At 58.0% G+C, this 27908-nt stretch overlaps 4 protein-coding genes across 9 annotated transcripts in view; 3 read left to right on the top strand and 1 right to left on the bottom strand.

The window, feature by feature from the left end:
- The first annotated feature begins 523 nt into the window (after positions 1-523).
- LOC117641205 (extensin-like) lies at positions 524-3179 on the top strand. The gene is made up of 2 exons (XM_034378353.1): positions 524-1003; positions 3093-3179. The coding sequence occupies exons 1-2, from the start codon at positions 524-526 to the stop codon at positions 3177-3179; spliced, it is 567 nt and encodes a 188-aa protein (XP_034234244.1).
- A 6005-nt stretch (positions 3180-9184) lies between these two features.
- LOC117641204 (protein stum) lies at positions 9185-11034 on the top strand. The gene is made up of 5 exons (XM_034378352.1): positions 9185-9397; positions 9515-9638; positions 9723-9917; positions 10306-10378; positions 11001-11034. Exons 1-5 carry the CDS (start codon positions 9185-9187, stop codon positions 11032-11034), a joined length of 639 nt encoding a protein of 212 aa, XP_034234243.1.
- Positions 11035-11178: 144 nt separating this feature from the next.
- On the bottom strand, positions 11179-16973 carry LOC117641492 (F-box only protein 28). 2 transcript variants are annotated; one of them, XM_034378864.1, is made up of 5 exons: positions 16420-16973; positions 15619-15867; positions 15344-15533; positions 15083-15246; positions 11179-14953 (listed from the first exon to the last, which is right to left on the bottom strand). In XM_034378864.1, exons 1-5 carry the CDS (start codon positions 16522-16524, stop codon positions 14492-14494), a joined length of 1170 nt encoding a protein of 389 aa, XP_034234755.1. In that variant the 5' UTR covers positions 16525-16973; the 3' UTR covers positions 11179-14491. The 2 variants fall into 2 exon arrangements, with proteins under 2 accessions (XP_034234755.1, XP_034234756.1); XM_034378865.1 differs by having other exon boundaries at positions 15083-15240.
- Positions 16974-17101: 128 nt separating this feature from the next.
- Positions 17102-27908, top strand: part of LOC117641490 (heterogeneous nuclear ribonucleoprotein L) — an 81447-nt gene continuing 70640 nt past the window's right edge. For 3 of the 5 annotated variants that reach the window (XM_034378858.1, XM_034378862.1, XM_034378857.1), the window contains exons 1-3: positions 17102-17311; positions 18341-18399; positions 22781-22816. In XM_034378858.1, the coding sequence (XP_034234749.1) occupies positions 17246-17311; positions 18341-18399; positions 22781-22816 (161 nt within the window). In that variant the 5' untranslated portion in view covers positions 17102-17245. The remainder of the gene's footprint in view (positions 17312-18340; positions 18400-22780; positions 22817-27908) is intronic. The other 2 variants (XM_034378860.1, XM_034378861.1) reach the window with 2 other exon arrangements.

The following is a 27908-nucleotide window of genomic DNA, read 5'->3' as shown; positions in this document are numbered from 1 at the left end:
CTCGAGGAACGCCTCGCCCAACAGGGGCGTGTATTCCCACAACGATTCGCCCAGCAGAGCGGTATACTCCAGAAACGCCTCGCCTGGAAGAGGGGCGTACTCGCACAGCAACTCCCCCATAAGAGGTACTTACTCCAGGAACGCCTCGCCAAGGAGACTGCCGCGCTCCAGGCCAGTGTCGCCCGGCAGGGAGCAGGACAGACCACTGCCCAGAAGGAGGGACCCTCGAGACTACTCACCCAGGAGGGTGACGTCGTTCTACGGGACGGCGTCTCCAGGGCGCACCGCGTACTCCCGCGACGTCTCGCCGCAGAGGCCGCTCGTGTACTCCACGCCGCAGTCCAGGACGGCTTCGCCCAGCAGGATCCCTTACTCGCGGAGAGACGTCGTGGACACGAGACCAGCGCACCGGGACATACGAGAGACTTCGCCCCCGCGGAGACGGTCGCCAGCAAAGAGAATGATGGAGTCCCCCGGGCGACGGGCTGTGCGGTCCAGGGAGCCGTCGCCCACCAGGAGGCCGATGGCGCCCGTGTACTACTCGCCGTCGCGGAGGCCGGTGGCCAGGCCCATGGCCAGGGACGCGTCCCCCGCGCGCAGGGCCGTTATGTCGCCCACCAGGATACCAGTGAGGACACGCGACCCGTCCCCGGAGCCGGCCAGGTTCATCCAGATGCCAGCGGCCCGATCGCGGACGCCATCGCCGTCCCGCGGCGTGCAGACGGACCCCAAGATCACGAAGACGCCCTCGCCGGACCAGCCCATCCCGGCGGACGAACCCGCCGACGCCGTGCTCAAGAGCCCCACGCGGTCCTCGCAGATCCCCGTGCCCATCTCCAGGGTCTCGTCCCCCGTCCGCAAGGACGAGACGATCGTCGAGATGGCTAGGTCTTCGCCCAAGCGCGCGCCGCCGTCCAGGACGCCCACCAAGTCGCCGCGGAGGGTGGCCAAGGCGCACGAGAAGGGCCGCGCCAAGGAGGACGCCACCTCGCCGCGCACGCCGGCCAGGGCGTCGCGCCGCACCGCCATCCTCAGCGCCGAGGTGGTCCCCGAGAAGGACGCCAAGGAGTACCTGTCGCCGTCCTGGACGGAGCCGAGCGTCAAGGAGCGGAATCGGCGTAACAGTGTAGCTCCCGCGGCCGCAGCTCGGAGGACGACCCCCGGCCGCGGGGTGGGGCCGCCGTCGCCGCGCGCCACCAAGGCCACCCCCAAGACCCCTCGCAAGGACCCCCCGGCCAACAACAAGGCGGCCGTCAAGAAGCCGGCCGGCACCAAGCCCCCCGAGAAGACCATGGCGAGGTCCACGTCCATCCGCAGCATCGCCGCCGCCAAGACGGCCGCGCCGGGCATGCGGCGCTCGGCGGGCTCCGGCAAGACCGACCCCTCTCACCCACACCCCAACCCCAGCCCCTCAACTGTGCCAATGTCCACCCTGCCCGAGACAACCAGGGCGAGTGGACACACCCCCACTGCCACTCCCAGGGCGTCGGACGAGTCGACGCCGTACGCCCCCGGACCGCCCCCCGACATCCCTCCCGACACGCCGCTCCCGCCCAAGTCTTCCACGAGGCCGGCCACACCGCCACGCGCCGCCACCCCGCCGGCCGCCTCGCCGCCAGCCGAGGACGGCAGCCCACCGGGCGGCATCCTGGCGTCCCTGGTGGGCGGCGTCGACGCCACCGAGCCCTCCAGCACGCTGGTGGCGTCCACCACGGCAGCGCCGCTCGAGATGGCGCAGCCGGACGTGGTCGTCGCCGACCTCGCCTCGTCCTCCAAGTCCTCCCAGGAGTCCATCCAGGTCCCCCCGGGGCTGGGCGACACCTCCGCTGCCGCCAAGCCTGACACTGCCAGGGCCACGAACGACTCTCCGACCAGCTCGAACGAGTCCGTGTCCACCGTCCGCCGGTCCAACGCCGCCACTGCCGCCACCACTGCCCCAGCCCCTGCCGGACCAAGCACGTCGTCTTCCATGAGCGCGGCCCCCGCCGCTACTGCCGCCAAGGCCGCCGCCGGCGCGGCCGCCAACACTGCCACGGCCACCGCCGCCAAGTCTGACGCGAAGGAGGCCCTCGACGCCGCGGCCTCCAGTGCCAACAAGGAGACCGCCGCCACGGCGTCGGCGTCCAAGGAAGACAGTAAAGAGTGAGTACCGCCGGCCGGGCACTGCCGCCAGGCACTGTGCCCCGCCCTCAACTACTTTGCCGTGATTCATCACCTGCCTTTACGGCAGAATTGATTTTTCAGACAGTCGAGTGAAAACTTGGCGCTGTTTGGGAAAGGTCAGCAACAAGCGTGTCACGAAGGCCGCGAAGGCCTGGCCGCCTGTGCCAATCTGGCGTAAGTGAAGCCGTCGCGGTTGAACAACCCTCAGAGTGGCTCGACCAATTCGCCCTTATTTTGTTGGTTGAGTGATGACCTCGGCGGGCGCGGGGTGCGGCTGCCTCCCTCCAGACCCCCCTGACCTCCCCCTGGTACTCCGCCAAGGCCCAGGGCCACGCGCCCCACCCCACCCCGCCCCGCCCCACCCCACCCACCCCCACCCCACCCGGCGCGGGGTAAGGCAGGGCGCCCCGCTCGCTGCGCTGGCCAGCGTGCCCTGATGGGGAAAACCCAATGAAGATTCAAACGGCTGTCCGGGGCGCGCTATTTTTACGTGCCGCTCCCAGTGTCGTCCTTCGTTCCTCCTCCCCCGTCATGTCCGCCCGCGCGGCCGCCCGATGCCCTGCCTGCCTTGCTTGCCCGCTGGACATGCAAAACACGGGAAATTGCCTTGGGCGTGGCCTCCTCTCCTCCTCGTGCTTCGCGGCCGTGGCGCCGAACGCCAGGAACGCGTGGAACGCCGGGTATGGGTGCATCCCATCATCCCATCCCATTTTAATTACGTTTCGGCCTCAGAGGCGCGCAGGCCGACCAATGGTCATGTTCAGCCATTGTATTAGGGGGCAAACTCAGGTGGGACTCCAGAGAGAAAGGTGGGCTTTAACGCCATCTCTTTACAATTTTTTTTGCCAATTGCAATTACCAATTTGGTAATTTTTTTCGAAAAAGCTGGTTTTAAAAAAAGAAAAATTTTAACTTTTATTTTTTACTAGATTTTTGTTACGTCATTTTACCAACGTTTGCCCTGTGTTAAGTTCCGGTACGGCCTCCTGCCTCCTCAACAGAGACATGCACATTAGCGTTCCGATCCCACGAAACAGACAGGACTGGTCACCCCGCAGGCAGCACTGTTGCGTATGCTTTGGCGTGCACCCGGTATTGGCCCCCTCAAACGGGGCCACTTTCGGCCGAGCGGCGCGAGGCAATGCGTGGCAGCGCGTGGCAGCGCGACGCCGTCCACCCCATTCGGCTGGCCGGTGCGGCGGTGCGGCGGTGCGGCCCACGAGGCGCACGTGGCCGTTGGCGGAGCGCGGAGCCGTCCTTGGGGTGCTGCCCGCGCCCCGCCCCGCCCCGCCCCGCCCCCGCTACCGTGACCAGCCTCACCGCGCCGCTCGCGCCGCAACCCCCGACGACCTAGTGCCGAGGCCCTCGCCGTCCGTGGCTCGGCTGCCTCGTGTGTTGGCTCGTTGGCCGCCGGAGTCCTGGCCGAGGCCCTGGGCAGTCCCAGGCAGCCGTATGCACTGGGCCGTCGTGGCCCGCTCGCACACGTCTGCTACCGCTGCAGTAATTTACTCGAAACACCCAAGGACTCCGCACGTCGCCGTCGTCATGCCAGACCAGGACGGCGACGACGGCGGCGGTCCTCGCTCCTCGCCGCGCGCGGCTCGCCAAATGGATTGCTTCCTGCCGAGCCGCCAGAGCCGCCCTGGCCTGCTCGATCCCTGACCTCACGAAGAAGCCCGTCTTTCCCTCCTGGATCCCCTCCCCCGTCCCCCTTTCCCCGCTCCCTTTGTAGTTGGCTCGATACATGCAAACACGCTGACCAGTATAACAGGCGTGGAATCGCCGCGGCGCGCCGCCAGGAGCCTCGGGCGGGGGGTAGCGCCGCCGGCCAGCTGGGACTGAGTACCACCTGGGCTGGGGTAGCGCCGCCGGGGGTAGCGCGCCGCACTAGTGCTCCGTGCGCCGCGCGGGGTAGCGCCGTGCCGGCGGGGCGGGCAGGACCAGGCGATACCCCGCGTTTTCGGGCGGTGGCGGCGGCCGGCAGGTGGCGCCAGGTGTCGTGTCCGGCGCAATCGGCAGGGGTGGGGGTATCGCGTTAAGCGGCTCGTTCACCTTACCGTGTGCCTGCCAGGCCTCCCCGTTGAACCGACCCCACTCCAAGCCACCCCTACCCGGCCGTCTTAATAGACCCCCATCTTGCACGGCGAGCGGGGAAAGCCGGCGGGGCTCGTAATCGCGATAAGGAGGGGGTCATAGTTTGGGCGGCCGCCTCGCTCGCCTCGCTCGCCACGCCACGGGCACCACCGCGGACACGCACTGCACGTTATCGGCGCGGCAGGACGCTTTGTTTGCAGTGTACCTTTATGGCCTTGGCGATTGGTACCGAGGGCAGGGCAAGGTCCGTGATTGGGGCGCCGGCCAGCCCCTGGAGTGCGTTCCGTGGACTCACTGGAAGGCCCCGCGCCGCGCCTGCACTGTGGGACTTGCCGCCGTCGGAGACTTGAATGCCGGGGGCGTCCCACCGGAAACGCAATTACGGCCTCGCTTTGCCTTCGCACTGTCACATTTCGCTGACAAGGAGTCAGCCCACTGCGAAAGGAACAATCGGCCTTACGGGTCGGCCTGCCCGGCCGCAGACTGGGGCATGTGTGACTGCCACTCGAACGTCGTGATTCCCGAAAGTGCATTGCAGTCGCTGTCCAAACCGTGCCGACAACACGGACAAACACGCAGACCCACAGTATCCCGCATTTGTTTTGCCTCGCTCAATTGCCCCCTCTGTTTCTCCCGGCCGACGCGCGGGTCTTCTGCGCCCCCCACCCCTTTTCCTTCCTGTGGAGCCCCCATTATGCGGTTCATATTGACCCTGCCGCCTGGAGGGGGTGGTCAAGACGGCCCCGGACGGGCCTCGCAAGGTCAAGCGCCGCCTTCCCCGGCCTTCCCCTTCCCCCTGGCCGCCCCTGGCCACCCCTAGCGCGCTCGCCGCCCCGAGGGGCCCGAGGGCTCGAGTGCCTGGCGTGCCTGGCGTCTGGCGTCGCGGCTCGAGTCCAGTCGAGTCCGTCCGGCCTCCCCGAAGACACCCTCGACGCCCCGGCCGCGCCAGCATGGGCGCCAGGCGCACCGCCAGAGGCCGGCCAGCGCACAGGGAATGACTCAGGTCAAGATATTCGACGGGTGAGTTCCGACGCCGACGACGAGGACGGCCAGACGTTGATTGCGTCGGCCTTGCGGTGAGCTAGCGAGGCCCTGGCCCTGTGGCGTCGCGTCAACCCTCGTACCCCGTGGTCGACGCCGCCCGCCGTCTGCTTGGAGTCCCACGGGAAGCTCGACTGGGACCCTGTGTGTCGCCCTGCAACAACCAATGACGTCGTCAGTTTCACCTATCGAGTCGTTTCTGTCGCACTTACCAAGGGGCTCCTATATTCTTAAATACCTGTTACTGGCCGTACGAAGAAATTGTACGTTTCAGAAAAGTATTTTGAGCATGCGTATTATAGGTAACAAAAATATTCTTTGGAATTAACGACGCATTACCTATTAAAAAGAGCAGAGTTTGTGCGAATAGCCCCCCCTCCCTTTTCCTTCGCGCGTGCGCTCAAAATATTCCATAGGGTGTTTACATACAATGTATGAGCCTTTTTCGGCCCCTCTCGTGCCCCGTTTTTCGATAACAACGACTATTTTTTTTATCGGTTTCTTCGCTGGCATTCCCGAGTCAGGTCGACGCCGAAGTGCTGCGGGGTTGCACCGAAACTCGGGGGTAATGCATCCCTCCCCGTTGCCGGGTTCAGGCTTCAAGGCCCAACGCCAGGCTGGGCGGCCTTGGGTGTGTTGTGTTGCCTCGCGCGGCCACACCCCGATGGACGAGATGCTGCGATAGCCGCGCGCTAGCTAACCTCAAGCCACCCTGCGACGCCAACAGGTTTTCCAGGAAAGCCACCCTGTTTGCATTAGATTCCACGCAGCAGAAGGACCGTGGTTCGCATCCCCCTCCCCTTTCGCTTTTTTCGCGTGCCTGGTCCCCGCGCCTCGACACGCCCACCCCTCGCGTCGCCTCGCCTACTTTTACTTACGAAATGGTAATTTGCCAATGCCGGCGGAATACATTAACCTCACGTCACGGGCGCACGAGAGCTGCCAACCTTTCCGCAAACGGCGCTCTCGGCGCTCTCGAAAGTTCGAGAGCCCGAGCAGCTGCAGGCTCACCAGGTGGCAGGACCATAGCGGTAATTAATAAGATTGCGACTGTTGCGGCAGTAAATTTAAAATCCATGAAATGACTTAATTGAACTTAAGTACTAGAGGTATGGTACTAGAGATAGGAACTAGAGGTATTTGTTTTGGAGTGGTTTCTTTCTCAAGATAATTATATTGGCAAAACGGGCTTCACGTAGATTTTCAATGGATTCCCCGATGCACGATTCTCTTTATTTTGTTTTCTTGTTAACCGAGTTGCTAGACCGCTGGCCGACCTTCAACCCGCGCTGCCCGGCGCTGCCCGGCCGCTGCACGTAAGGGCGAGGGCGCGCTGCACGGCCGAGTGCCTGCCACGCCACGCCACGGCACTCCACGCCGCGCTGCTGCTGGAGACGAAGGCCTTCGTGCGCCTTCGTTTGTTGTGCGTCCTCGCTCGGCGACTCTGCAAGTAGAGCGTGTAGGAATAGCCGCGCGGCCCCGCGGCCAAGCAAGCAATCATTTGGCGCCATTCAGAAGCCGGAACCGGTGCCTGGTTTTCGACGCGGTAGCTTCTCCTTGCGACGACGCTTGATGCTGACCCGACGCGAAAACCGCACTCGGTCGGCCACCCTTCGGCCCCTCCTCCCCTCGCCCGGTGACCAATCCTTTTCCCCGCCCATTCTGGTGACCTTTTCGAACGCGTCGCACTGCCGCCCGTCGGCGCCCCCCCCCCCCCTGTTTGCCCCGATTGCCTTGTTTGCCTTCCAATTTGTTAGCCCTGGTTATAGGCAGCGCTGCAGGTATACTCAGCCTTATTGGCAGCCGATACCATCTCAAGGCGCGGTCGCGGAATGGCTGGAATCGCGGGCCCTGCACTGCGAGAACCGTTTCCTGTGCGCCGCGCCGGCGCCTCAACAATGCAACCGCCCTGCTTCTCCCTCGCTCGCTCTCACGGGGCGTTCCGCAGGGGTGCGAGAGAGACGGAGCGGCAAGGCGCCGTTCGGAATCGGACTACTACAGTGGGCCGGCCGGGCCAGGGAGAAGCCCATTTGTCGCGGGGAGTGTGTTGTGGTGGTTGTTGTGCTTCGCGGTGCTGCCATCAGGCCAGCCTGGCCAGCCTGGCCAGCCCACTGATGTCGGTTTAATCTCCCCGACCTACCATTCATTCCTTGCTTCTTTCTCCTTTCTGCCGCCGTGACCCCTGGGGTGGGGGTGGGGGTGGGGGTGGGCAGCGGCCGCACGCGACACGGCCTGCAGGGCCTGCAGGGCCTGCAGGCTCGGCCGCAGCGCCTACACTGGGGGGTGGAGGCGCAGTTTGCTCGTCCCGACGTGCCGACGCCCCGACGCCCCGACCTACTGAACTACAAAACGCTTCGGATCCAGCGCCGCGCTGCCCAGCGTGGCCCAGCCCTACAGCCCCAGAGCGAGCACACGCGAAGATGCGCCTCAAATGGCCTAGTTCCTAGTGCACCCCACCCCCCAAGGGGCCGCCCTCCATCGCTGCAGCGCGCTGCACTTTGGAAGGCATCCCGACACAGTATGATAATCAGCATCGAATTTACGAGGCGGTCGGGGGCCCTACACTGCCCTGCACGCAGCGCGCTGGAATCCCCCCCCCACTTTCCCTCGCGGCGCCTCGCGGGGTGGGTGCCGGTGGCCGAGCGGCACCTCGCCGTGCCGCTTGAGGCTCATTAGCCCTGCACTGCAATGACCATGAAAAGCCACAGCGCCACTTAATTCTCGCGGGCCGGCGGGTTAATTTTAGCCCCGCTTAGAGCCTCACACAGAGCCAGGCAGGGAAACATGTTTTTTGCAGGAAAATAAGTAATGTGGACGCCTGTGATGCGGGACCTCGACTGGTGCTCGAACCCGCGACCACCGTTACGGACGGCAACGGCGCTGACACCTCGGCTAACCACTCGGCTCCTCGTTGTTCCAGGTCGGGCGGCGGGAAGCGGGGCGCGGGCGGGTGCCTGCGGTGGCTGCGTCGCGGGGGCCGCGGCGGCGGTAAGGCGTGGGCCAAGCCGCGGCCCCCCAAGGCGCCGCGCTCCATGAGGTCCCCCGCCACCCCCGGCCTGCTGCGGCGCCTCGCCTGCTGCGGCCCGTGCCGCCGCACCGCGCCGAGGGACTCCGCCGAGGCGCTCGCCGCCGGGTCGCCGTCCACCACCACCGCCGCCGCCGCCACCGCCACCAAGCCGCAGGGAGGGTGCGCGGGGTGTCTCAGCAAGCTGAGGGACTTCTGCGGCAGGACCAGGTCCGGCAACGGCGACAGGCACTGGCTTGAGTCCATCACCGTGCGCCTGCGCGCGCCCAGCTTGCCCATCAGCTTGACCACCAGCTTGCCTTTGACCCGATTGCACGGCTTCATCAGGTATTTTTTTTAAATTTGTTTGATTTTGTTTTGCGGTTTGCTGTTTTTTGGTGGAGGAACAGGTCGGTGACACGCAACATTCCTAATTTTAATTTTAAAAAAATGTCTTAGTTTTAGTTTTATTTTTCGCATATTTTTTTTTGTTTTGCATTACTTAATTACCGCTTTTTTCCTAGCAGCAGATGATTCTTTCGGCTCTTACCCGAAATGATAAATATAAAATTGTAAGGTACCAGCTATAATTCGGCTGTTCTGTTTCACCCCATTGCTTTCTTTGAACGTTATTTCAAACCGGTTTCGCCTCCTAGAGCATCTTGCAGCATCTTGCCCGTCGTGGCAGCGCGCCCCGCAGCTCCACGCGTTCGGCTACAGTCACAGCATGGCTAGAGAGGTGTGGCGTCTCGCTGCGTGAGGGCTCTGACTCTATGCTTCCCCGACAGGCGGAAAGATGCCGGCGTGGCCCCGAAGGCCGCCCCCAAGGCCGCGGCCCCGGCCGACGCGGTGCCGGCGCGCAACTGCTGCGCCAGGGGGTGGATGCGGTGCGGTGGGCTGGCGCGGGCCGCGTGCAGCGCGCTGCTCTGCCTCAACACGGCGTGCTGCCTGCGCTCGGCCTGCCGCCGGCCGGGAGGATGCTGCGCGCGCTGCTGCCCCCTGCCCACGGCCCCGGAGGCGGCGGGGGCGGGCGAGCGGCGCCGGTCCCAGGCACGCAGCCTGGCCCGCGGCAAGTCCATGACGGCCAGCAGCAAGGTAAGGGGTGTTTTATTGTGGCGGTTAGTCTGCTAACGCGCTGCTGCGATAAGCAAGTAAAGGACTAAAGAAAAAAATAATTTGCTGACTCGGTGTTTGAACCCGTGCCACACGCAGGAGCTGAGCAAGCTGGACGCCGCCCTGGTGGAACACAACGGCGTCATGCGGGGGGCCATCCCCGTGCTGCCGCTGCCCCTGGCCTGGATCTGCATGGTCTGCAACGTGTTCGTGCCGGGGCTAGGTGCGTCTCCACTGTAAACGAAATGGCAAACTGGACGTGGCGCCCCTGGCGAGACTCGAACCCGCGACCGTGTTTGTGTTGCAGGCACGCTGTCCATGGGGCTGTTCTGCCTGTGCGTGGGCAAGCCGCGCTTCAGCTCCAGCGACACGGCCAAGGCGCGCGTGGGGGCCTTCTGCCTCGACACGCTGGTGGCCGCGTCCCAGCTCTTCACCGTGCTGTTCTGCCTCGTCGGCTGGGGCTGGAGCATCTGGTGGGGCCTCATCGCTCTACGGCTAGCCAGTAAGTCCGATACCCCTCTCCTTCGCCTGCGGGGCCTGCACACATAGCGCCCCGTAGCGCCTGTTGGGTAGACCCTCCCGCCGCGCACGCGTGCCTTGCGGGACGGCCCACGATCGCAGGCGCCCTGAAGCGCCTGTTGGGTAGACCCTCCCGCCGCGCACGCGTGCCTTGCGGGACGGCCCACGATCGCAGGCGCCCTGAAGCGCCTGTTGGGTAGACCCTCCCGCCGCGCACGCGTGTCTTGCGGGACGGCCTACGACCGCATTGCCATTACCATTAGAGGCTAGACCACACATGATTGCAGGCGCCCTATGCTGCTCTATTTGCTAAATTTTCTCGTTTTGTGCGCCAATGAAGACGTTTCCTGACACCGAATACTGTGTTGCAGAGAAATACAAGCGCATCCAACTGGCCGAGCGTGCCGCGGCGACGCGTCCCGCCGCCATCGCCGTCCCTGCAGGCGGGGCCGGGGCGGCCGGGGCTGCCGGAGCGGCCGGGGCGGGGGTGGACGTGGAGAAGGGGCTGCGGGGCGCCGGGGGCGGCAAACCCCCATGAGGAAGGGTGGGGGCGGGGCCGGGGGCTGGCCCCCGCAGGCCCAGCAGGCCTCAGGCCCTCGTCAGCCCCGCCCCCGCTGCCCCCTCCACGTAGAGGGAGAGTGACAGGACTTGCATCCCCTCCACCATCGACTTAACGAGGAGCTCCAGTTCGCACGCATTGCCGGCGCCGCCTTGTCGCAGGCGTGGCCGAGGCGTAGCGTGGCGGCGATCCGCCGATCACCTCCTGCAGCATGCAGGGCCAGCGCCTCTCCCAGGCCCTGGCCTCAACCCCCACACCTACGACAAGGCTGAGACCAACGCTGCACCTACGGTCTGTTGCATGGGTCTGCCAGTCAAGTGCGGAATGGGAACTTAAACTGCAAAGGCAGTGGAGTCTTTAACGGATTACATTTTATCATCCCTCTTTCCCCAGAATGTGTGTTGGTTTGTGGAGCTTTGTTTGAAGTAACAAGAGAACCCATTGTAGAAAAATAATCCTTCAACAATACTTTTTTTCTAAAATATTTTCGATTGTTTTTGGTTTTAGTGCCCCAGTAATTGCCCCAGATTTCATCAACTGAACATTGGGGAACAATTTATTTTATTGTGGCCCTGACATATGTAGCAGATAATTTATTTTATATCCAAGCCGATTTTTGTAAGCCTTGCAGCTCTGTAAAAAGGTTGATAGTATTGGAACGGAAGCATTTCAGTATGATAAGCTGTAGATTTTGTATACTGCTTTATTCATTAAACATAGGAATGAACCAAATGTAGAATAGGTAGATCATGCTCCCTTTAAACACAAGTATTTATATTTTGTACTCATTTTGAATGCACAAATAAATGTACATAATTCTAAAGAGAAAATGAAACAAAGTGACTTTATCTGTTCACATACTACCGTTTATTACTACACAATTGGGAGGATTACATTAACTCATTATTTTTTCTCTGTTGCAACAACACAAGAAGTGATGAAGCACAAATCAAGTGTCTTTAGACAAATTCAGGTCTTCAATCTGGAGAGATGTCAAATAATAACAGAAACAGACAGAATTGGTCAAAGCAATAACAAAATACTTTGTCACGGGCCCTATAGACTTTAACCACTACAATGAGCAGAAAACACCATCCTTGAACCATCTTGTTACAAACAGATACCAAATTGATACCGAAAGATACCGAATACATAGCACCAGAAAAAATGAGTCAGATCTGCACCACAAATTATGAACATCAATACTGTAACACCAGATATTCAAAAAGCACATGCCTCTCTGTAAAACTCAACGGCTTTCGAATAGCTAACAGCGACTAGATACACTTGAATGTGCGGTTTTTTTCCATTTTGTTTTTGACAAAAAAAAAGTTATGACAATTATTTACAGGAATGACAGGGTGGTCTTTGGCTGACTTCGACGTTACGCAGTCCCAAGTCCCAGTAGCGGCACGATTGGCACTGCCAACTATACCAGCTGGACTGCATTACTTCGAAATAGACCATGGATCTGTGGATCACCCCGACAATTTTCATGGAGAATGTAGGATGCAGTCCGATGCAGTCTGAGTACACATGCCCTCTTTTGATAAAGATAAAAGTGCAAAACCGACACCAAAGAATGTCACTTTCTCGGTTACCATTGATAGTTAAATTGGTAGAGCTTCACAAAGCCAGTCAACCACGTAATCAACCTTTGGTCCAATACACTTCGCAATACATTATACCTAACCCTTTCAAAGTCTTCTTCATAAACCACAAGGTAAAAAGATTTGGCTACATCCTAAGAAGAATTTCCACACACAGATTAAAAATACTGATTTGTTTCCTTGTCACAGAGAAGATAGAGTGTGGTGTGGATACAAATTGCATCTCCAAGCAAGACCAGAAAAGACCATAAAATGCTACGTAAAATAAAAAAGAAAAGAAAAACAATAGGAAAAGTATTTTTATAAATTATTGTAAGTACGTTAAGACGATTAGTATCAATTTTTACTCTTTTATATTAATAAACATTACTAGACAACAATAACAATATGAAAATTTTAAATCTATCAGCCAAACTAGTTTTGATTGTAGTCCATGTATTACTTTACAGACCTATTTTTCATGCCAAAGGGGAAAGATCCAACCCAACCCAGTCACTAAAAAGAGCCTGCAGACAACTTCTTGAAATGTTTACATGTCTGTCGATATACAAGTTCAGTAGATATATAACTGAGATTGTCTGCATAAATAAGCAGTCTAATAAGTCAAGATTCACTAAAGATATAACTTGAGAAAATATTGTTTGCAGCACTGAGATTGCCAAATTAACACCTCTATTAACCCCATATCATTGAACATTACATACTCTAAGAAAGATGGGGCAGGAATCTCCAAGGTTGTTCTGCACCTAAGTAGGATGTTGTTCTTTGTTATTTTGACTGAAAAAATATTCTAATTATACTCTACGAGTTAAAGGAGGGAAAAAGCAATAATACAACATTGAGTGCCACGTCAGAACCAATGTTAGGAGTCTTTTATAAGAAAAACTAATACCTAACTGCAATATCACTTTTAAACATGAAAAATAAATATTGCTGGGTTCCTTAAAAATTAGTTTCTTGACAAAAAAACAGTATTGCGTTAATCTGTTAAGCACCCAGTGTGTAAGGCATCCCAATTTAGAATAATAAATGTAGTACCTACCATCAAAAGATATGCAAAACAGATTACCATTGCTATGAGAAATGGAAACATCCAGACAGCTTAAGATAAAAGCATAATAAATAACATTGTTTTGTATGAAAAGTTTTTTCTTTTTTTTCTTTTTGGAAGCAGACAGAAATTACATCCAAAGAAACACTTAAGCCTGGCATGGCAAAAGAGTGAGGGTATAGGTTTTGCTTTCACAGCATGTAATTCTTTTCCCCCATCACAGCCCACAAGGAAAAGGGAAAAGAAATTGATGATTAATTTTTGATATTATGTTATTGAACTCAAACAGAGGGACTTAGTCTTCAATTAGAGGACAGACAGCATGTTAAACCTCATGACAATAACCTTGTGTGACTGATGGAAACAGTCCTATAGCAATAGGATATTTACTACATCCAAAGAGAAGATTCTGGCAATTTCAGATCAACAATTTTCTCTAATTGCTTACACATTTTAAAAGAAGTCTAGCTACATGAGATTTTAAGGCTGAAAAAATGAACATCTTCCATGTATGAAAAAGAAATCAGATACCTATACCATCTTTATAAGCTAATGAGTCTAACTGCAATCATCACACTCAATCAATTGAGCTCTCATGAAGGTTGGACTATAACAAAATTAGACTGTCGGTATCCCTTCCAACAAAATTAGTGAATGGGCCAGATTGATATGAATAAAATTAAATATTGTAGAGCTCAATAAAATCACAGATATTCCATTGCATAACTGCTCAAAGGCAATGAAAAATTCATGGCTAAGGTCATAACAGCTAAGATTTTTACAGACATTCAAATAGAAATATATGGTCATTGCTGTTATGAACTTATCATGAAATACAAATAAAATCACCCACAGTTTACGAGACAAACAAAACAAAAGTTTTCAACACATCTGAGTGTAGAAATAAAATAAAATATAAACCTCCATGCCTTGTGCCCTACAATCACAGTTTACATAGGCATCACTTGGAGTCATGTGAAATTAAAAGAAAATGAACATGTCTTTATATACATTAATAGTAGAATGATGTAAATGAGTATGATACACAAATGACAATGAGATATAATTTGGTGTTTTGTTATTGGTGTTACTGCCAATATAAGGGCAATGAGAGGCATTTTTTTAAAAATAATCAATACTTCATAAGAGAGATTGGTTGAGATCCAGCCCAAATAAAAGTTGAAGTAGACCTCAACCTTTCATCAAGATAATTTTCATCACACAGCATTTATTGTTTGTTCCATGTAGTGTGACAAAGATTTTACTGCCCTAAGAATGAAGAAGCGGCGGACCTCAAACATGGTATGTTCTGAGATCGGTCGCTCCTCAAGCTGATCTCAACTTTCGGTATGTTTCATTGATTTATTTTCACAAAACTTCAATATTCGACAAAAGCGTTTGGCACGTATCGCCATAAAGTCTGAGTCATGACCTGATGCCACTTCACTATGAGTGCGTTTTAAGTTTGCTGAAGAATTTGATGATGATCCCTCACCTTCATCAATGGTTTCAACTTTCCCATTTTTATCATCAGTTGCACTGTTTTCACATTTAATTTCATGATTGCTTGAATTGGTGCCATCCACGCTAGTAGCTACTCCAGATGAACTTTCTGCTGAATTCATATTATCACTGTCACTTGGTATCAGCCGGCCAGCCTTAAGATCACTCAAGGTCAGGTCCCATTCTTGCATGTGACGCTTCATTTCTGCAATCACTGTATCTTGCTCTCGTAACTTTTGGGCTTGCTCTCTAAGGCGAGCACTTTGCCGTGAAAGCTGCACCCCATGTCTCTTTAACTGAAATTTTCAAAAAAATGATAAAATAGTTCAAAATTGATTGAAAAACAAAACAAAACAAATTTTGCATATTGTTTAATGACAAAAACATGCCAGTAACCCATAGTTTTAAGCAGTATATAAACTAACCTTCAGTTGTAAACGGCGTACAGTCTTCTTTAGTGTATCAACATTCTTTTTATTATGTTTAGACTGAGACTGCATCTTGGAGAAATCAGTAGCAAGTCTTGCTTTGTCCACACTCATGGATGATACCCGAGAGGGCATGAGGCTGAGATTTGAGGGACCTGCAACTTGAAAATTTTTATTAAATTTTATTACATAAGTGAAGGTGCATGTTATATGAAACTACTAAGAAGTGAGTGAACTAAAAAATTAAGTCAAACTAACTTGAAACTGAATGGCAGTTTCTATTTGGATTAGCAGACAAATGTAACTTGAGTCTTGGCACAACTTTCTCATCAAAATGCTCCATGGCCATAGAGGATATGTCACGGAGCTCTTGCAGAAGTTCATGTGCTCTTAATTGGGTGGTGCTTGTCATTACATGGCGCAGAACACGGAAAATCTCATCAATGACCTGATAAAATAAACATATTTTTTTAAAGTCACTGTATGTTATGAGAACAATCTCCTTAGAAAACAAAAGGGAGAAAAGTGCAAACCTTGCCAGGAATGAAGCAACACAGTTTTATGTCCACATAACGCATGAAAGTCATTGATAACATGGACAACCGTGTTTCTACAGCTGTTAAAATTTCACAGTGACGAAACATTGGATGCATCCTTCGCTCTGATTCCCTTCTTGGAAGCTGGGCCTTGACATTTTTCAAGCATGCCCCATGGTAACGTTCCACAGCAATAAAGCCCTTATTGAGTAGATTCTTGCATGTTTGGTCGAATTTACGGCATACCTAGGGGGAAGAAAGATGATAGGGAATCGTAAAATTAAAAGGAGTAAGCAAGCCAAAGTGTTATGACAGTCAAGACTGTATCTTGTGTCACATAAGTAGGCCAACCAGTGAATGGAACCAATTTAAGTCATTTTTTCCAAACACAAACCTAGAAAATTGATTGAATCTACTGAAAAAAAGGGCAACATAGAATACAACATTTCAATGTAAAATTTAAGTGAGTTTGACATTGTCAGGCCAAGATGATGTCTGTCAAACATAACTGGATCTTCACAAAGTGATACTTAAGATGAAAAAAAGGCAAAGAAGCTTTTACAAAAAAGCATGAAAAAACAGCACAAATAAATCTTAAAACAAGTTTTAAAGCTGTTTATCATCAAATTTAAGCAAATGTCAATAAAGACAATGGAGATGACAGATGAAGATAATGATAAAGGTCCTAACCTAATCATTGACATATGTATAACAAAAAATTATCAAAAAAACAAGCTTAAAATAAATACTTTTTCGCAACTTTAGTAGCAAGGTAAAGTAAAAGTAAAAGGATCTCACCAATCTTTGACGTGCAATGTCGTCGTAAGACATACAGCATAGAATTTTGTCCAGGATGCCATCGGGCAAATTTAGTAAATGCAACATGTTATCGTGACAAGACATTTCAGCGAATAGTTGGCATCGAAGAAAGCACTGCTTAAATAAAAAGGCACTCAACTCAGAGCGACATCCCTAACTAACACCAAAAATTACTCGATTGTAAACACAAAATGAAAGTATGCAACAGCGGTCTGCTCTGGGTTTCTGCTGGAACTCTCAGCTCTCAACCACAGAGATCAGTTTCAGCTTGAGGACTCGTCAAAGACACGAAAAACTCGTGCTACGTGTCTTAAGTTCAGTAAAAAATTAATTTCATTTGAATTTTGACTAAACTGATTGAAATACGATTCATTTAACATTTAAAGACGAAGAAAACAAAGATGAAATCGCTGCCTGACAGCCGCAAGTTTTGGGCAGTGTCTTCGTTGCGTGGATTCGACTGAAAGAAGACGGAAGGGTTCCATGCAAGCAGAGCGAGAGGCTTTTGGCATTCCTTATTTTCATTATTTTCCGGGTATTGGAATGACACGAAACGTGGGATGTCGAAACAGATGTTCTGTTTACGCCGTCAGCTGATGTATGAGACCCTGGCCGCACCACCAGACGCTGCCACTGCCACGCCCTTGTTGTTGTTCCCCAGCTCGTTGTTGTTGTTGTTTGCGAGCCTGCGTGTGCTGCGCTCTCCCGACGGCGTCGCTCGTCGCTCGTTCGTTTTCGTGTTCAGTGATCTTGGTTTTGTCGGTGCGGTTACATCGCGTGTCGAAATTTCGTGCGTGTCGTCAAAATGTCTTACAACGGGGATGCTGCGACCATGAAGAGGCAGCGGAGCGACTCAGAGGGCATGATGAGGGTAAGTTTTGGCCGCGGTGGGCCAGGTCGCCGCGCACGACGAGAATTGGGTGTTGTTGGGGTCCGCGGCGACGGGACGGGACGGGCAGGGACGGGGCGTAGGAGCGTTGTCGAGGCGCCGGCTGGGGCCTGGGGCGTCGTCGTCGTCGTCGTCGGCGTCCTGGGGTTAACTGCGTGTGCCCTCTGCTCGCCGTCGGCCGTCGAACGCGGATTTCGGCGACGACGACCTCCCTCGGACGGTGGCGGTTTGATCGGATCCGGCCGAAGCTCAACCCAAGAGGAGCCTCTGATACTGTGCTGCACCCCGCCGGCCCAGCGGCTCTGCGTGCTCAGACCAAGATTCCTGCTTCCCAAAACGCATTCTGAAGCCCCGGCGGCGCCGAAACTTTGCTGGAGGTCATTTTCCCCACCAGTGTGTGCTCTGTGGTCGACTTTGGCGTCGGCGACAGCCTTTGGCGCCGAGTGCGGAATTGTTTTGATGACACACATTAGCGTTTCCTCGGCGCGATTCGCCGCCGGCGCGTGTGCGGCTGTGCGAGAACGTGACAGTGATTGCGGCGCGGCTGGCGCAGGCTGGCGGCTCGTGGATTTTGAGTTTGAGCGAACAATCGCAGCCGGGCCGACCCGCCGAGCGCGCAGCAGCCAAGCCGCCTTGGACGGCCCTAACCTCACTGGCGCACCAGCGGGACGGTTCGGCGTCAAACGAAGTAGCCCAGCAGCGACTGTCGGCTTCTCTGCGCGTCAGCGCTCGCCGAACAGGGCCGAAGGTGTAGAAACGGTGGGAGTGGGCGTTTTTGGCCAAGTGGCACCACAGTGGCTGTGGACTGAAATTAATTTCCCGTAGATGTTGGGGTCACCTGTTACCATCAGACCTTGGATCTTAACCAGTGTTTTGGTCGTCTGTTCAATGTCTAAGTGTGAATTTATCCTTGAAAAGCCTACACATATTTTTACTCGATCGTCTATGCCATGAGCTTAGGTGTTCGAGCATTATTACAGTTTCTCAATCTGTCCATTTTTATCCTTACAGAATCATCGTGGTGGTGGTGGCGGTGACTTCTATGCTGGTGACGAGCCTGTCAGGAAGAGGTGAGCAAATTTATTTCATGTGTCACATTGGGATTGCCTGTTATTTAGTCGAGGTATAGTGGTTTTGATTGTTCCGAATGGGATACATGGGTGCATTTCTGTGGTGGTGAATCCTTTCTTGCCGCACTCTTTCCCTCTTGTACGAAATTCTCATGGTGCCCAATGGTCTGAGACCGTTCAATCTGCTCATAGGGCCACAACGCACAGGGTATATGGGACTCAGATTTGAATGGTCGAAACAGGAGCTGTGTTTTTTCTAACACACCGTGCAAGGACAGAAAGTAGATGATGCGTGAGAGAAGCCCATGGGGTTGTTCCCTCTCATTACCGACGCAGTCGCTCTGTCTCTGTCGCACCCATTAGGCGGCCGGGGGCGCGGCGCTCCGTCTCTGTTGCACTCATTAGACGGGTGGGGGGCGCGTTGCGTCGCGTTGCGTTTGCGTCGCGTCGCAGCGGCGACAGACGAGCAGAAAGGAGATAGTCTCAGGAGGGGCTCATCTCTGGCAACACGTGTCGGGACAAGCGAGCTCAGAGAAACAAAAAATGACGACACGGCAGGCAGGGGACGGGGAGGAATTGGGTCATCTTGATCTTACAAGACGGCGACACTGTGAAGAAATAAACAGCAATAGAAACAAGAAAGAGGCCACATTGGGAAAAAGTGAGGCGCTAAGAGAAATTAAACGAGGGTAACAAAAAAGTGGGGAAGGCCGTTCCGAGGCGGAAATTGAATCAAGTTTTCGGCACCACGGCGGGGGCTGCGGGGGCGGCGGGGGCTGCGGGGGCGGCGGGGGCTGCGGGGGCCTCCAACCTCTGGGGCCCAGGGGTCGTGCCGGAGGCCGGAGCGCTCCTTCGCCGTTCGCCCGAAATTCCCGAGTAAGATTTCGAGGAGAGATGTTAACCTCTTGGGGAAGGAAAATCCGGAAAGCTCATCTCGAGTTTGCGGGCGGTCGGGGCGGTCGGGCGGCCGGCCGGGACGGCGGAGGGGTGAATTGGGAAGGCGGTAGCTGGCGGGAGTCGATCCCAAGGGGTGCGCCTTCTGCCTGGGATGGGGTGCGCCGTGCGATGTGCGCTGCGCGCTCAGGTAAGACCGGAGAAGGAACGCGGTGGCGCGCTCACACACACCCACGTTGGTGCCCACTCGTGCGCGTCGCGCGTTCCCACGATCGCGGCGTAGACGCGGTGGCGGAAACTATTGCGACCGTTTTTCACACGTACTGCTTACATAGAGCGTTTGGAGCCCCGCCCCTCCCTCGGAGGGCCCCGCTAGCCGCCGCCCCGCGGCCTGCCCTGCCTGCCCCCGGGGGCCCCTTCCCCGAGTTGCCAGCGACGTGTAGTGCGACAGTAATGTGCCGACAACGGCGCGGCCGCGCGGCCGTGGCGTAGCACGGCGTAGCCGTGTAAGCGCGACGGGGATGAGCCGACGAGTGGGAGAGTGTGGGAAAAGCACGTCGCACAGTGGGCCAGAAGACCGGCGGAGGCGGCTGAAACTCTTGGCGCGTTTTGAGCTCCAGAGTCGCTAAACAGGACTCGAGCCTCGTTCGGGATGCAATCCATTGGTGGGGTCACACGCTCTGTTCGAGACCCATGTAGCGACTCTGGAGCTCAAAACGCGTCTGGGGTTTTGGCCCCTGGCACCGGTCTTCTGGCCCACTGTGCGACGAGGGCGGGGCGAAGCGCGCCAAAATTGAAAAGGGGCTGGATCGCGCGGATCGCGCACACGAGGTTCGGAATTTGGGCGATTGGGCCCGGCAGGGCCAAGCGGGGCCCAGCAGCCCCGAGCGCGGCGATAGCGTCGCTCTGTGATCAAGTGAGGGTGGAAGTGGAGAATCTTGTATCCGACGGGGCGAGCAAAATCGATGGACGTTTAATTTATGGAGTGCGGGCTTGGCCGGGCTTGCCTGGGCTTCTTCGGGCAGCCGCGGCAGCCTCGGCGACGGCCGCCATCCATCACACCGGCAAGTGGCGGCCTCGCGGCCTCGGCCTCCGCGAAGGCGAAAAGGAGAAAAGAGTCTTGATCGGCGGGCGTGTTTTGGAGACGGGCGTCTTTTGGACCGCGGCGCCGCGGTGATGACGCGACGCTTCCTTAGCAGTGCATCAGCCGACGCCGTGCGCCGCCTCGCCCGGCCTCGCCCATGAAAGAATGCATAAACCCTATCGGCTTAAGGGTGTGGTTCCCTTGGTTCCCTCGCCCCCCCGCGGCCGTGACGGGGTTGTTGGGGGAGGATTGGCTGGTGGAGGGGCGGCCACTATTTGGACGTGGAGACTGTCGCCGTCGTGGTGCTCCGCCGGGACGCTGCTGCACGATCACGACACGGGAATTTACTTATCTGGAGCGAAGGGAGAGGCCCCCCCCTCCAAGCACCTGACGGGCTGGAGGCTTACTGGCGATGGAATCAATCTTGCGCCACCATCGACGCCCTCCCCCCTCCCCCCCTCTCGGTTTCAACGTCTTTTCCATGATGTCAGCCCCTCTCTAAACATATCTGCTCTTGTCTAAACGGGTGTCACCCCGCCGCCCCCCGCGCCGCCCATGTATCTAAATATGTCGGCCCGGCCGGCCTGTAAATTATGAACACGTCAGCCGCCGCCGAACCTGAGCGAGGGCCGCCGAGCGGCGCCGCGGGGCTGAGGGGCTGACAGACACGGCGACGGACGAGCTGACGGAAGGACTGACGCGTTTGTGACGTTTGCGCTGCTCCGTGTAATATGTGGAAATTCGCTCCCTGGGGGACTTCTCTTCCCCGCGTGGCGTGGCGTGGCGTGGCACGTCGCACCTTTGGAGGGAGGAGGCTGGGGCGTCGTCGCTCTACCTTCCTGTCTGTCTGCCAAGCGAACCGTGTCGCGGGGCCCTAGTGGGGCCCTAGTGGGGCCCTGCTGGGGCCCTGCCGGGGCTTTCGAGTGGGTACCATTTTCCGACTACATGCACAAAAACTCGCAAAACCAGAAAACAAAAGGATGGGCAAAGTTTGTGTGGGTTGGATTTTTTTCTCCCCGTATTTTCTTGTAGGTTTGATAAATGTGTTTCGGTGCAAGAAGTGGCCGCGTCGCGTTACTCCTCCGCGCGCCAGAGACTCCGAATGCACACTGTCGGGTGGCTGGTGTTTGTTCGCTGGCGAATGGGTCGTGTCGTCCGCGGCGCGCGACGCACCAATGGCTGCATCGACGGGAGGAGCGGAAGTGCGGTCCGGAGGCTGCCTCGTCGCGCCGTCTCTCTCGCGCTCCTACGGGGCGCCCCGCGAGTGCGAGAGAGAGAGAGAGAGAGAGAGAGAGAGAGAGAGAGAGAGAGAGAGAGAGAGAGAGAGAGAGAGAGAGAGAGAGAGAGAGAGAGAGAGAGAGAGAGAGAAAGGCGCCGTTCGGACGAAGCCCGCTGTCGGGGCTCCACTAATCAGAGGGCCTCTCCGCGCTCCGCGCACGGGAAGTGAGCACCGTTCGTCGTGGGGCGTGGCCAGGCGTGGCCGGGCGTGGTCGGCACTCTCGGCTGCCTGGCGCCGCCGTGCGCGGAGCGTTTTTTCACGCGCGGGAGGGGGAGGACGTGCCATCGACGTGGGGGGCACGACGTTCGCGCGGAGTGGCTGTGATGGCAGTGTGGCAGCGCCACCGACCCGTCGGACAAGGGGGTTGGCAGCCACCGGCAACCACACCGGCCCGGACTCCGACTTGCGAAGCGAAAAGGTGGAAAAGCGGCTGGGAAAATTCGGGACGCTGTTTCAGGTTGGGCCTTCTTTCCGCTACGCGAAGAAAAATATGCAATGGTTACCTTGAAATAATGTGGGGAAATGTAATGGAGGCGTAGGAGAACTTTGGCTGAAGAAGTGGTTGGTTGGGTTGACCAGCCTGCGGCACAGTGGGCCTGGGCCAGGGCCAGGTGGAGGCGACCAAAATTTTAGACGCGTTTTGAGCTTCAGAGTCACTAAACAGGACTCGAACCGAACGTATGTGACCCCCCTCACCAATGGACTCCTCGTTCGGAGAGCAACCCTTTGGTGGGGTCCCACGTTCGGTTTGAGCCCCATTTAGCGACTCTGGAGCTGGACGCGTCTGGGATTTTGACCGCCTCGACCGGTCCTCTGGTCCACTGTGCGCGGTGCTGCGCCGCCAGAGAGGCTCCAGGGAGGCTGCGAGGCGGCGCCTCATTAGCCGCGGGAATCCGCAGGGCTTTGTGCGTCGGCCGCCCTTTTCGCCGCCCTTTAGTTCTCATCCCGGAGAGACATTTTAGAGGGACATTTTAGGGAGACACCCAGGTGCCGTCTGGCTGGCCCACTCTGGGATTCGCCGCCACCCACCCCCTCGTGTGTTTGCACAGCAGCAAGGCAGGGAGGGAGGAAAATTCGGACATGCCTTTGCAAAACATAAAGTGTGATGTTTCTGTCTTTTCCAGGCCATTCCGCCCTTCCAGAGGAGCGCCAGAGTCTCGGTGAGTTCAAGGCTCAGTGGGGAGAGAGAGGGAGAGGGAGAAAGAAGGAGAAAGAGAGTACTCGCGGTGTGCCTCGCGAGGCCGTCGGCGAAGTTGGTGGTTTCGATGAAGCGGGTTGACCGATGGGGACCCGTCGGTGGGAATTCGCGTCGACCGCGTCGACACACCCGTTGTGCTGGGGAAGGGGAGGGGGTCGCTCTCTAGTTCTTTGCGCGCGTTAAATATTGGGTACATCCTTGGAGTGCACCCAAAAATTTAATCAAGACGTTCCCTCACGACTGCACGTGTCTGTCTGCATGGGTGTGAGTGAGTGTGGTTGTGGGGCTTGAGATAAAGTTGGCGGGTGGGGGTGAAAGATGAGCTGCACTTTAGGCGTGCGTCGCGGTGCGTCGCGGCGCGTCCAATGGGCGCCGAGCGGAACGGACCCATTCCTCGGGGCGCTAACGCAAAGCTAACGCAAGCAATCGCGAGGTAGCGCAAGTGGCAACGCGCGGCGACACCAAGAATGCGCGCCGTTGTCGCCGGACGGCCGCCCCTTTGATCGGGGCTCGCTGAAGTTTATTTCGTCTTGGAGGCCGGGGAGTGTCCCCGGGGCGGGGCGGGGCGGGGCGGGGCCGCTCGATGCCTTATCGCCGGGCCGGTGACGGTGTCAAATGAATCCCTGACTGGGATGGATCGCTGGCCGGCCGGGCTGGGCCTGGCGGCCTGGCTGGGGCGAGCGTGTTGCTGTTGTGGGGATGCGCCGTTCCGTCGCGTTCCGTGCCGACCTGCAGACCTGGAGTTCCCAGTGTGGCCCCCGTCGGCGCCGCCCCTGTGCGTGGCAAGGTCGGCCCCGTCGGCCCCTCCCCGGTGACTGGGTGACCTGTGTCGGTCGTCGCCGTCATCGCCGTGTTCCCGCCCCCGGCCGGTGGCGGCCGGTGGCGGCCGGTGGCGGCGTCCCTCGCCTGATCAGGTGTCTCGTGTCTCAGCCAGTCAGTCGACGGCCTAGCGCGGGTTAGCGGCACCGGCGCTGACGCCGTGCTAGTCCGGCCCCCTCCCCCCGCCGCGCCCCGGGCCTGCCCCGCGCGGCCCGTAAAAATAACCGGGAAGGCTGTGACAGCACAATGGCAGGCTATGAAAATGCGTGCCGGCGGAGCCGTGGCGCGGCCCGCGCGCCGAACGGGGGCCCCGCGCCTCGGCCCGCGGTGCGAGCGCTGGCGGCGATGTCGCGGAATGTTAACGAGACGGGCACCCCGGTGTGACCTCCGTGGGGGCGGCGGTGCTGACGGCGCGTGGACCATGATTTGATGTGGGAACCCGGCTGGATGCAAAACAAGTCATTTGTCTGGCCGTGGAGCCTGTGCCTGGCGTGGCCTCGGCGTGGCCTCGGCGGGGGGCTCGCCCGCCTCCCCTCGTCCACATGCACCGCACGTCGGGCTGCCTACGGCGACTACGGCCGCCTGGCTGTCTCGTCACACCAACTCCACCTTGCCGCGCATCCTCCGCATCCGCCCCCTAGAGACCGGCTTCCTGCTAGTCTGCCTGCCAGAGCAAATAGAAGCCCGTCTCCGATGTGGGACAACTAGTGCTCAAAACTACCCCCGCGGCGGCGGCGGCGCGAGGGTGGTGGCGCAGGTCGCAGGGGTTGAAAATCGTCCCCTCTATTGATCCGGGGCGAAGGAAAACAAAACAACGGCTTTGGCCGGCGGCGGCCTCGGCGGGGATGTGCGCGCCTTCCTCGGGCCGGCGTCGTGGCCGCGGTGGCCCCGGTGGCCGCCACCTCGCGGACTGCGCTGGCGCGCTGGCGCCGGCCGGCTGGCCAATTGGCAGTGGAGCCCAATGAAGGCCAATTCCTCGGCCAGTGCCTTGCCCGCGGCCAGCACCGCCAGCCCCAACTGTTGCAATTGACTGTTTACAGTGAAAACAAGGGCGGCTTGACCTGGCGGTGCGGCGCGGGGCGCGGGGCGCCGCTGCTGGCGGTTCGGGTTTCCACCGCGGCGGCGATTGCCCCGGGGAGCGCCCCCTTTGTTTTTTGTTGGTGCCGTCCGTCGCTCAAACGACTGAAAGGGTGAAAGGGCTCGAAGGCGGGCCCAATGGAAGCGAGCAGAGTCCCGCCCCGCCTCGCCTCGCCCCGCACCGCCCCGCCCCGCCCCGCCCCGCGCCGTCCGGTTGCTGTCACCCGCTGATGGCGATCAATCACAATCGCTTTTCCGGACCGAGGGAATGCTTGTCGGCTCGTCGAACAGGGTCTGACTGGAAAACTGGTGATCAAGGCTCGACGTTTTTGTCGCTCGGCTGTCCCGAGTTTTGCCGCTTGACTCCGGACGTCTGAGCCTTTATCCACAGACCCTGGGTGTTCATTTCCTGGTCCCTTCTGTGATGCGCGGCGCCGCGGCGCGCTCTTGAGTCCTCGCGTGGAATTCCGCACCGCCCGGCACCGCCCCGAGAGGCATCAGCAGGACCAGACTCAAACTGCCGAGCAAGCTTAGCGAGCCTAGCAAGAGGGTTCAATGGAACGCTCGCGACCGCGGATGCCAGAAGCCTGATTTCGAATAACGCTTCGTCGCTCCGTCTCTCCCTCGCCCTGGAGGAACGCCCCATGAGTGCGAAAGAGACAGCGACAGAAGCACTATTCGGAAGCAGCCGATGCAGCGGCGGGCCCTGTCTAGCCTCATCTCAAGGGCTGGGCCCAAGGCGCCCAAGGGCCAGGGGGGTGGATTCCCGGGCGCTCCACTTGAGATATGTTCGGCCGTAAACAAATGATGTGCAAGCCGTGATGCGGTGTCGAATAAACCTTCGCAGGCCGTCAGGCCGTCAGGCCAGTGAGGCTCAGTTCGTTCGGACTTAGGCCAGACAGTGCCGGGACCGACCCGAATGCCTGGTTTTGATGGCGCTGATGTTGATTGAGCGGCGGGCCGGCCACTGGCTCGCCACTGGCTGGCCGGTGAGTGCACTGCGGGCCAAAGCCTCAAAGCCTCCTTGTCCCTCCGTCGCGTCCCCTAGGTGTGTTGGCAAGCGGCGACGGCGTGAGTCACCCAGTCACGGGTGCCGAACCGGCTTCCCTGTCCCTCTCGCACCGCTGAGGCCCGCCCCGTGAGTGCACGCGAGAAAGAGGGAGGGAGAGAGCGGCGAAAGCGCTGTTCGGAACAGACTCACCGGCCCGCGAGAGACTGGCGCGAGACTCGCTCTGCTCGGCTCGCGAGACGGAGGGGGCGAGGGCTTTCCGGCTAGATTTATAACCCATCGCGCTGCCTCTGAAGGATGGCATATGGCCTCCATCAATTCGGGCGTCGCGGCTGTCGGCGGCGCCTTCTCACAAAAATGACCCGGAAAGGAGACAACCTGTCCGCCTCGCCTCGCCTCTGCAGGCCCCCCCAGGCCGCCGTCTCGGTGTTTGTCTTTTTGCGCCCGCTTCGCGCGTAAGTGCGCCCCACAGTGCGGCTCTAGTGCGCTCGCGCTCGTACGCCGGGATGGCGCTCGGGTGCATCTCGGCGTCGTGGAGGCGGCCAAGTGTCGCTCCAAATGACGGCGGCGGAGGCCGCGCTCGTGGCGACGCTCGTGGCGACGCTCCGTGGCGCGACTCGCCAAGTGGAGCAGCCGGCCGGTCGGCCGGTCGGCCGGTTACACTTCGGTATCGCCATTTTGCTCACGTCGCCGAGATTTGGGCTGGGGCGGGGCGGGGCGGGGCGGGGCGGGGCGGGGCGGGGCGGCCAGTGGGGCGTGCCGCCGGCGCCACCCCCGGGCTTACGTACTTACTTAGGCCCCGGGACGTGCGGCGCCTCGCACCGCGTCGCGTCGCGCTACCTGGGAGAGGGTGTCCCCTTGTGATGCGTCACCCTTGTCCGCCGCCACCAGCGCCACCAGCGCGCCAGCAGCGTCTCTCTTATTTGCGGCGGTGCCAACGTCCGTCTGTCTGTCTGTCCGTCGGCCTGCCCGTCCGCTTGTCCGTGCGGCGCGGCGGCGTGGTGGCAGTGTGTGCGCCGCGACGCCGCCCCTTCTTATTTGTCAGCTGTCGCGGCTTCACCTGGTGCATGGCGGCGGGGCGGCGCGGCGTCGGCATGGCGGCCCGGCGGGCGCCGCCTCCTAACAATGAGTGGATTTTGAGGAGTCTTTGCGTGTCATTTCCAACCCCCCATCTGTCGCGCGCCGAGGCAGGCGACGAGCCTCGTGTGACGCCACCAACGGGGAAATTGGCCCGCGCGCCCTGACCCGCGCAAACCCTCACGCACGCACGCACGCACGCGCGTGGACAGGTAGAGAGCATCGCGAGGTGGTTGGGTTTTGCGGTGCTATTTTGAGTGACACGCCGCCTCGGGAACTGCGCGCGTGTGTGTTGCACGTGTGTCGAGTCACGTTGTAAATAGGCCCCTTATGCGCTTGCCACCACCACTGGCCGCCACGCTATATTCTGTCGGAAATTGTCGCCCCGTCCTCCTCTTTCTCTCTTTTTCTCACGCTGATGCTGATGGAAAAAAGGAGGGGGGTAAGGGGTGTAATTGCGAGGATTTGTGCGGCATGGTTACAAATTTGCGAGCGAGGCGCGAAAAAGAGCGCGTGTTTTTGTTTTTTGTAGTTAACGACGTCCGTCGGTCCGTCGGTCCGTCCGTCGCGCGTCGTGTTCGTTAGCGAGGGGCTGATTGGACGGACGGGTTGCGCTGCCGAACGACGCGGCGGAACGACGGCAGCAAGGCGGCCCGCTGCTCCATTATCAGTGCCAAAAACAACAACAACAAGAACTGGAAGGAGCGCGGGTATTTATTGCTCCCCGCGGCGTCTGCTGCTGCGTCTCGCGGCCTCGGGGATGGCCTGTTTTAATCGTGCGAGGGACGGAGAGAGGAGAGAGAGAGAGAGAGAGACAGGGGTGGGGCCGGCGGTGGGGCCCCGCTGGGGGCGTCCGTCCCCGGCCCGGCCACACATGGTTGCAATGGGGGCGGGGGCCTCCCCTGCTGCCGCGCCCCGCCGCGCCCCGCCGCGCCCCGCCGCGCCCCGCGCCGCCCCGGGCGGTACGTGTCCGCAGCTTGGGGCTGGACGTGCGGGCGGGACACGCCCGGGCTGCTCACGCGGCGGCGCGGTCGTGCCGCGTGCTGGCCGCGCTGGCCGTGCTGGCCGCCTT

Source organism: Thrips palmi, unplaced genomic scaffold (genome assembly GCF_012932325.1).
Source record: "Thrips palmi isolate BJ-2018 unplaced genomic scaffold, TpBJ-2018v1 HiC_scaffold_15, whole genome shotgun sequence".
Taxonomy (NCBI): domain Eukaryota; kingdom Metazoa; phylum Arthropoda; class Insecta; order Thysanoptera; family Thripidae; genus Thrips; species Thrips palmi.
The sequence above is the reverse complement of the archived record's forward strand: the minus strand, read 5'-3'. Positions and strand labels throughout refer to the sequence as shown.

What these genes read in the sequence shown, in the direction of transcription:
- LOC117641205 (XM_034378353.1), top strand. Translation starts at nt 524, where the DNA reads ATGGCGCCCGTGTACTACTCGCCGTCGCGGAGGCCGGTGGCCAGGCCC. An exon ending in CCACCTCGCCGCGCACGCCG is followed by an intron (nt 1,004 to 3,092) that starts GCCAGGGCGTCG and finishes ATTTTTTACTAG; the next exon opens with ATTTTTGTTACGTCATTTTA.
- LOC117641204 (XM_034378352.1), top strand. Translation starts at nt 9,185, where the DNA reads ATGCGGTGCGGTGGGCTGGCGCGGGCCGCGTGCAGCGCGCTGCTCTGC. An exon ending in CCATGACGGCCAGCAGCAAG is followed by an intron (nt 9,398 to 9,514) that starts GTAAGGGGTGTT and finishes TGCCACACGCAG; the next exon opens with GAGCTGAGCAAGCTGGACGC. An exon ending in GCCATCGCCGTCCCTGCAGG is followed by an intron (nt 10,379 to 11,000) that starts CGGGGCCGGGGC and finishes TTTTGGTTTTAG; the next exon opens with TGCCCCAGTAATTGCCCCAG.
- LOC117641492 (XM_034378864.1), bottom strand. Translation starts at nt 16,524, where the DNA reads ATGTCTTGTCACGATAACATGTTGCATTTACTAAATTTGCCCGATGGC. An exon ending in AAACTGCCATTCAGTTTCAA is followed by an intron (nt 15,247 to 15,343) that starts GTTAGTTTGACT and finishes AAAATTTTCAAG; the next exon opens with TTGCAGGTCCCTCAAATCTC. An exon ending in TACGCCGTTTACAACTGAAG is followed by an intron (nt 14,954 to 15,082) that starts GTTAGTTTATAT and finishes TGAAAATTTCAG; the next exon opens with TTAAAGAGACATGGGGTGCA.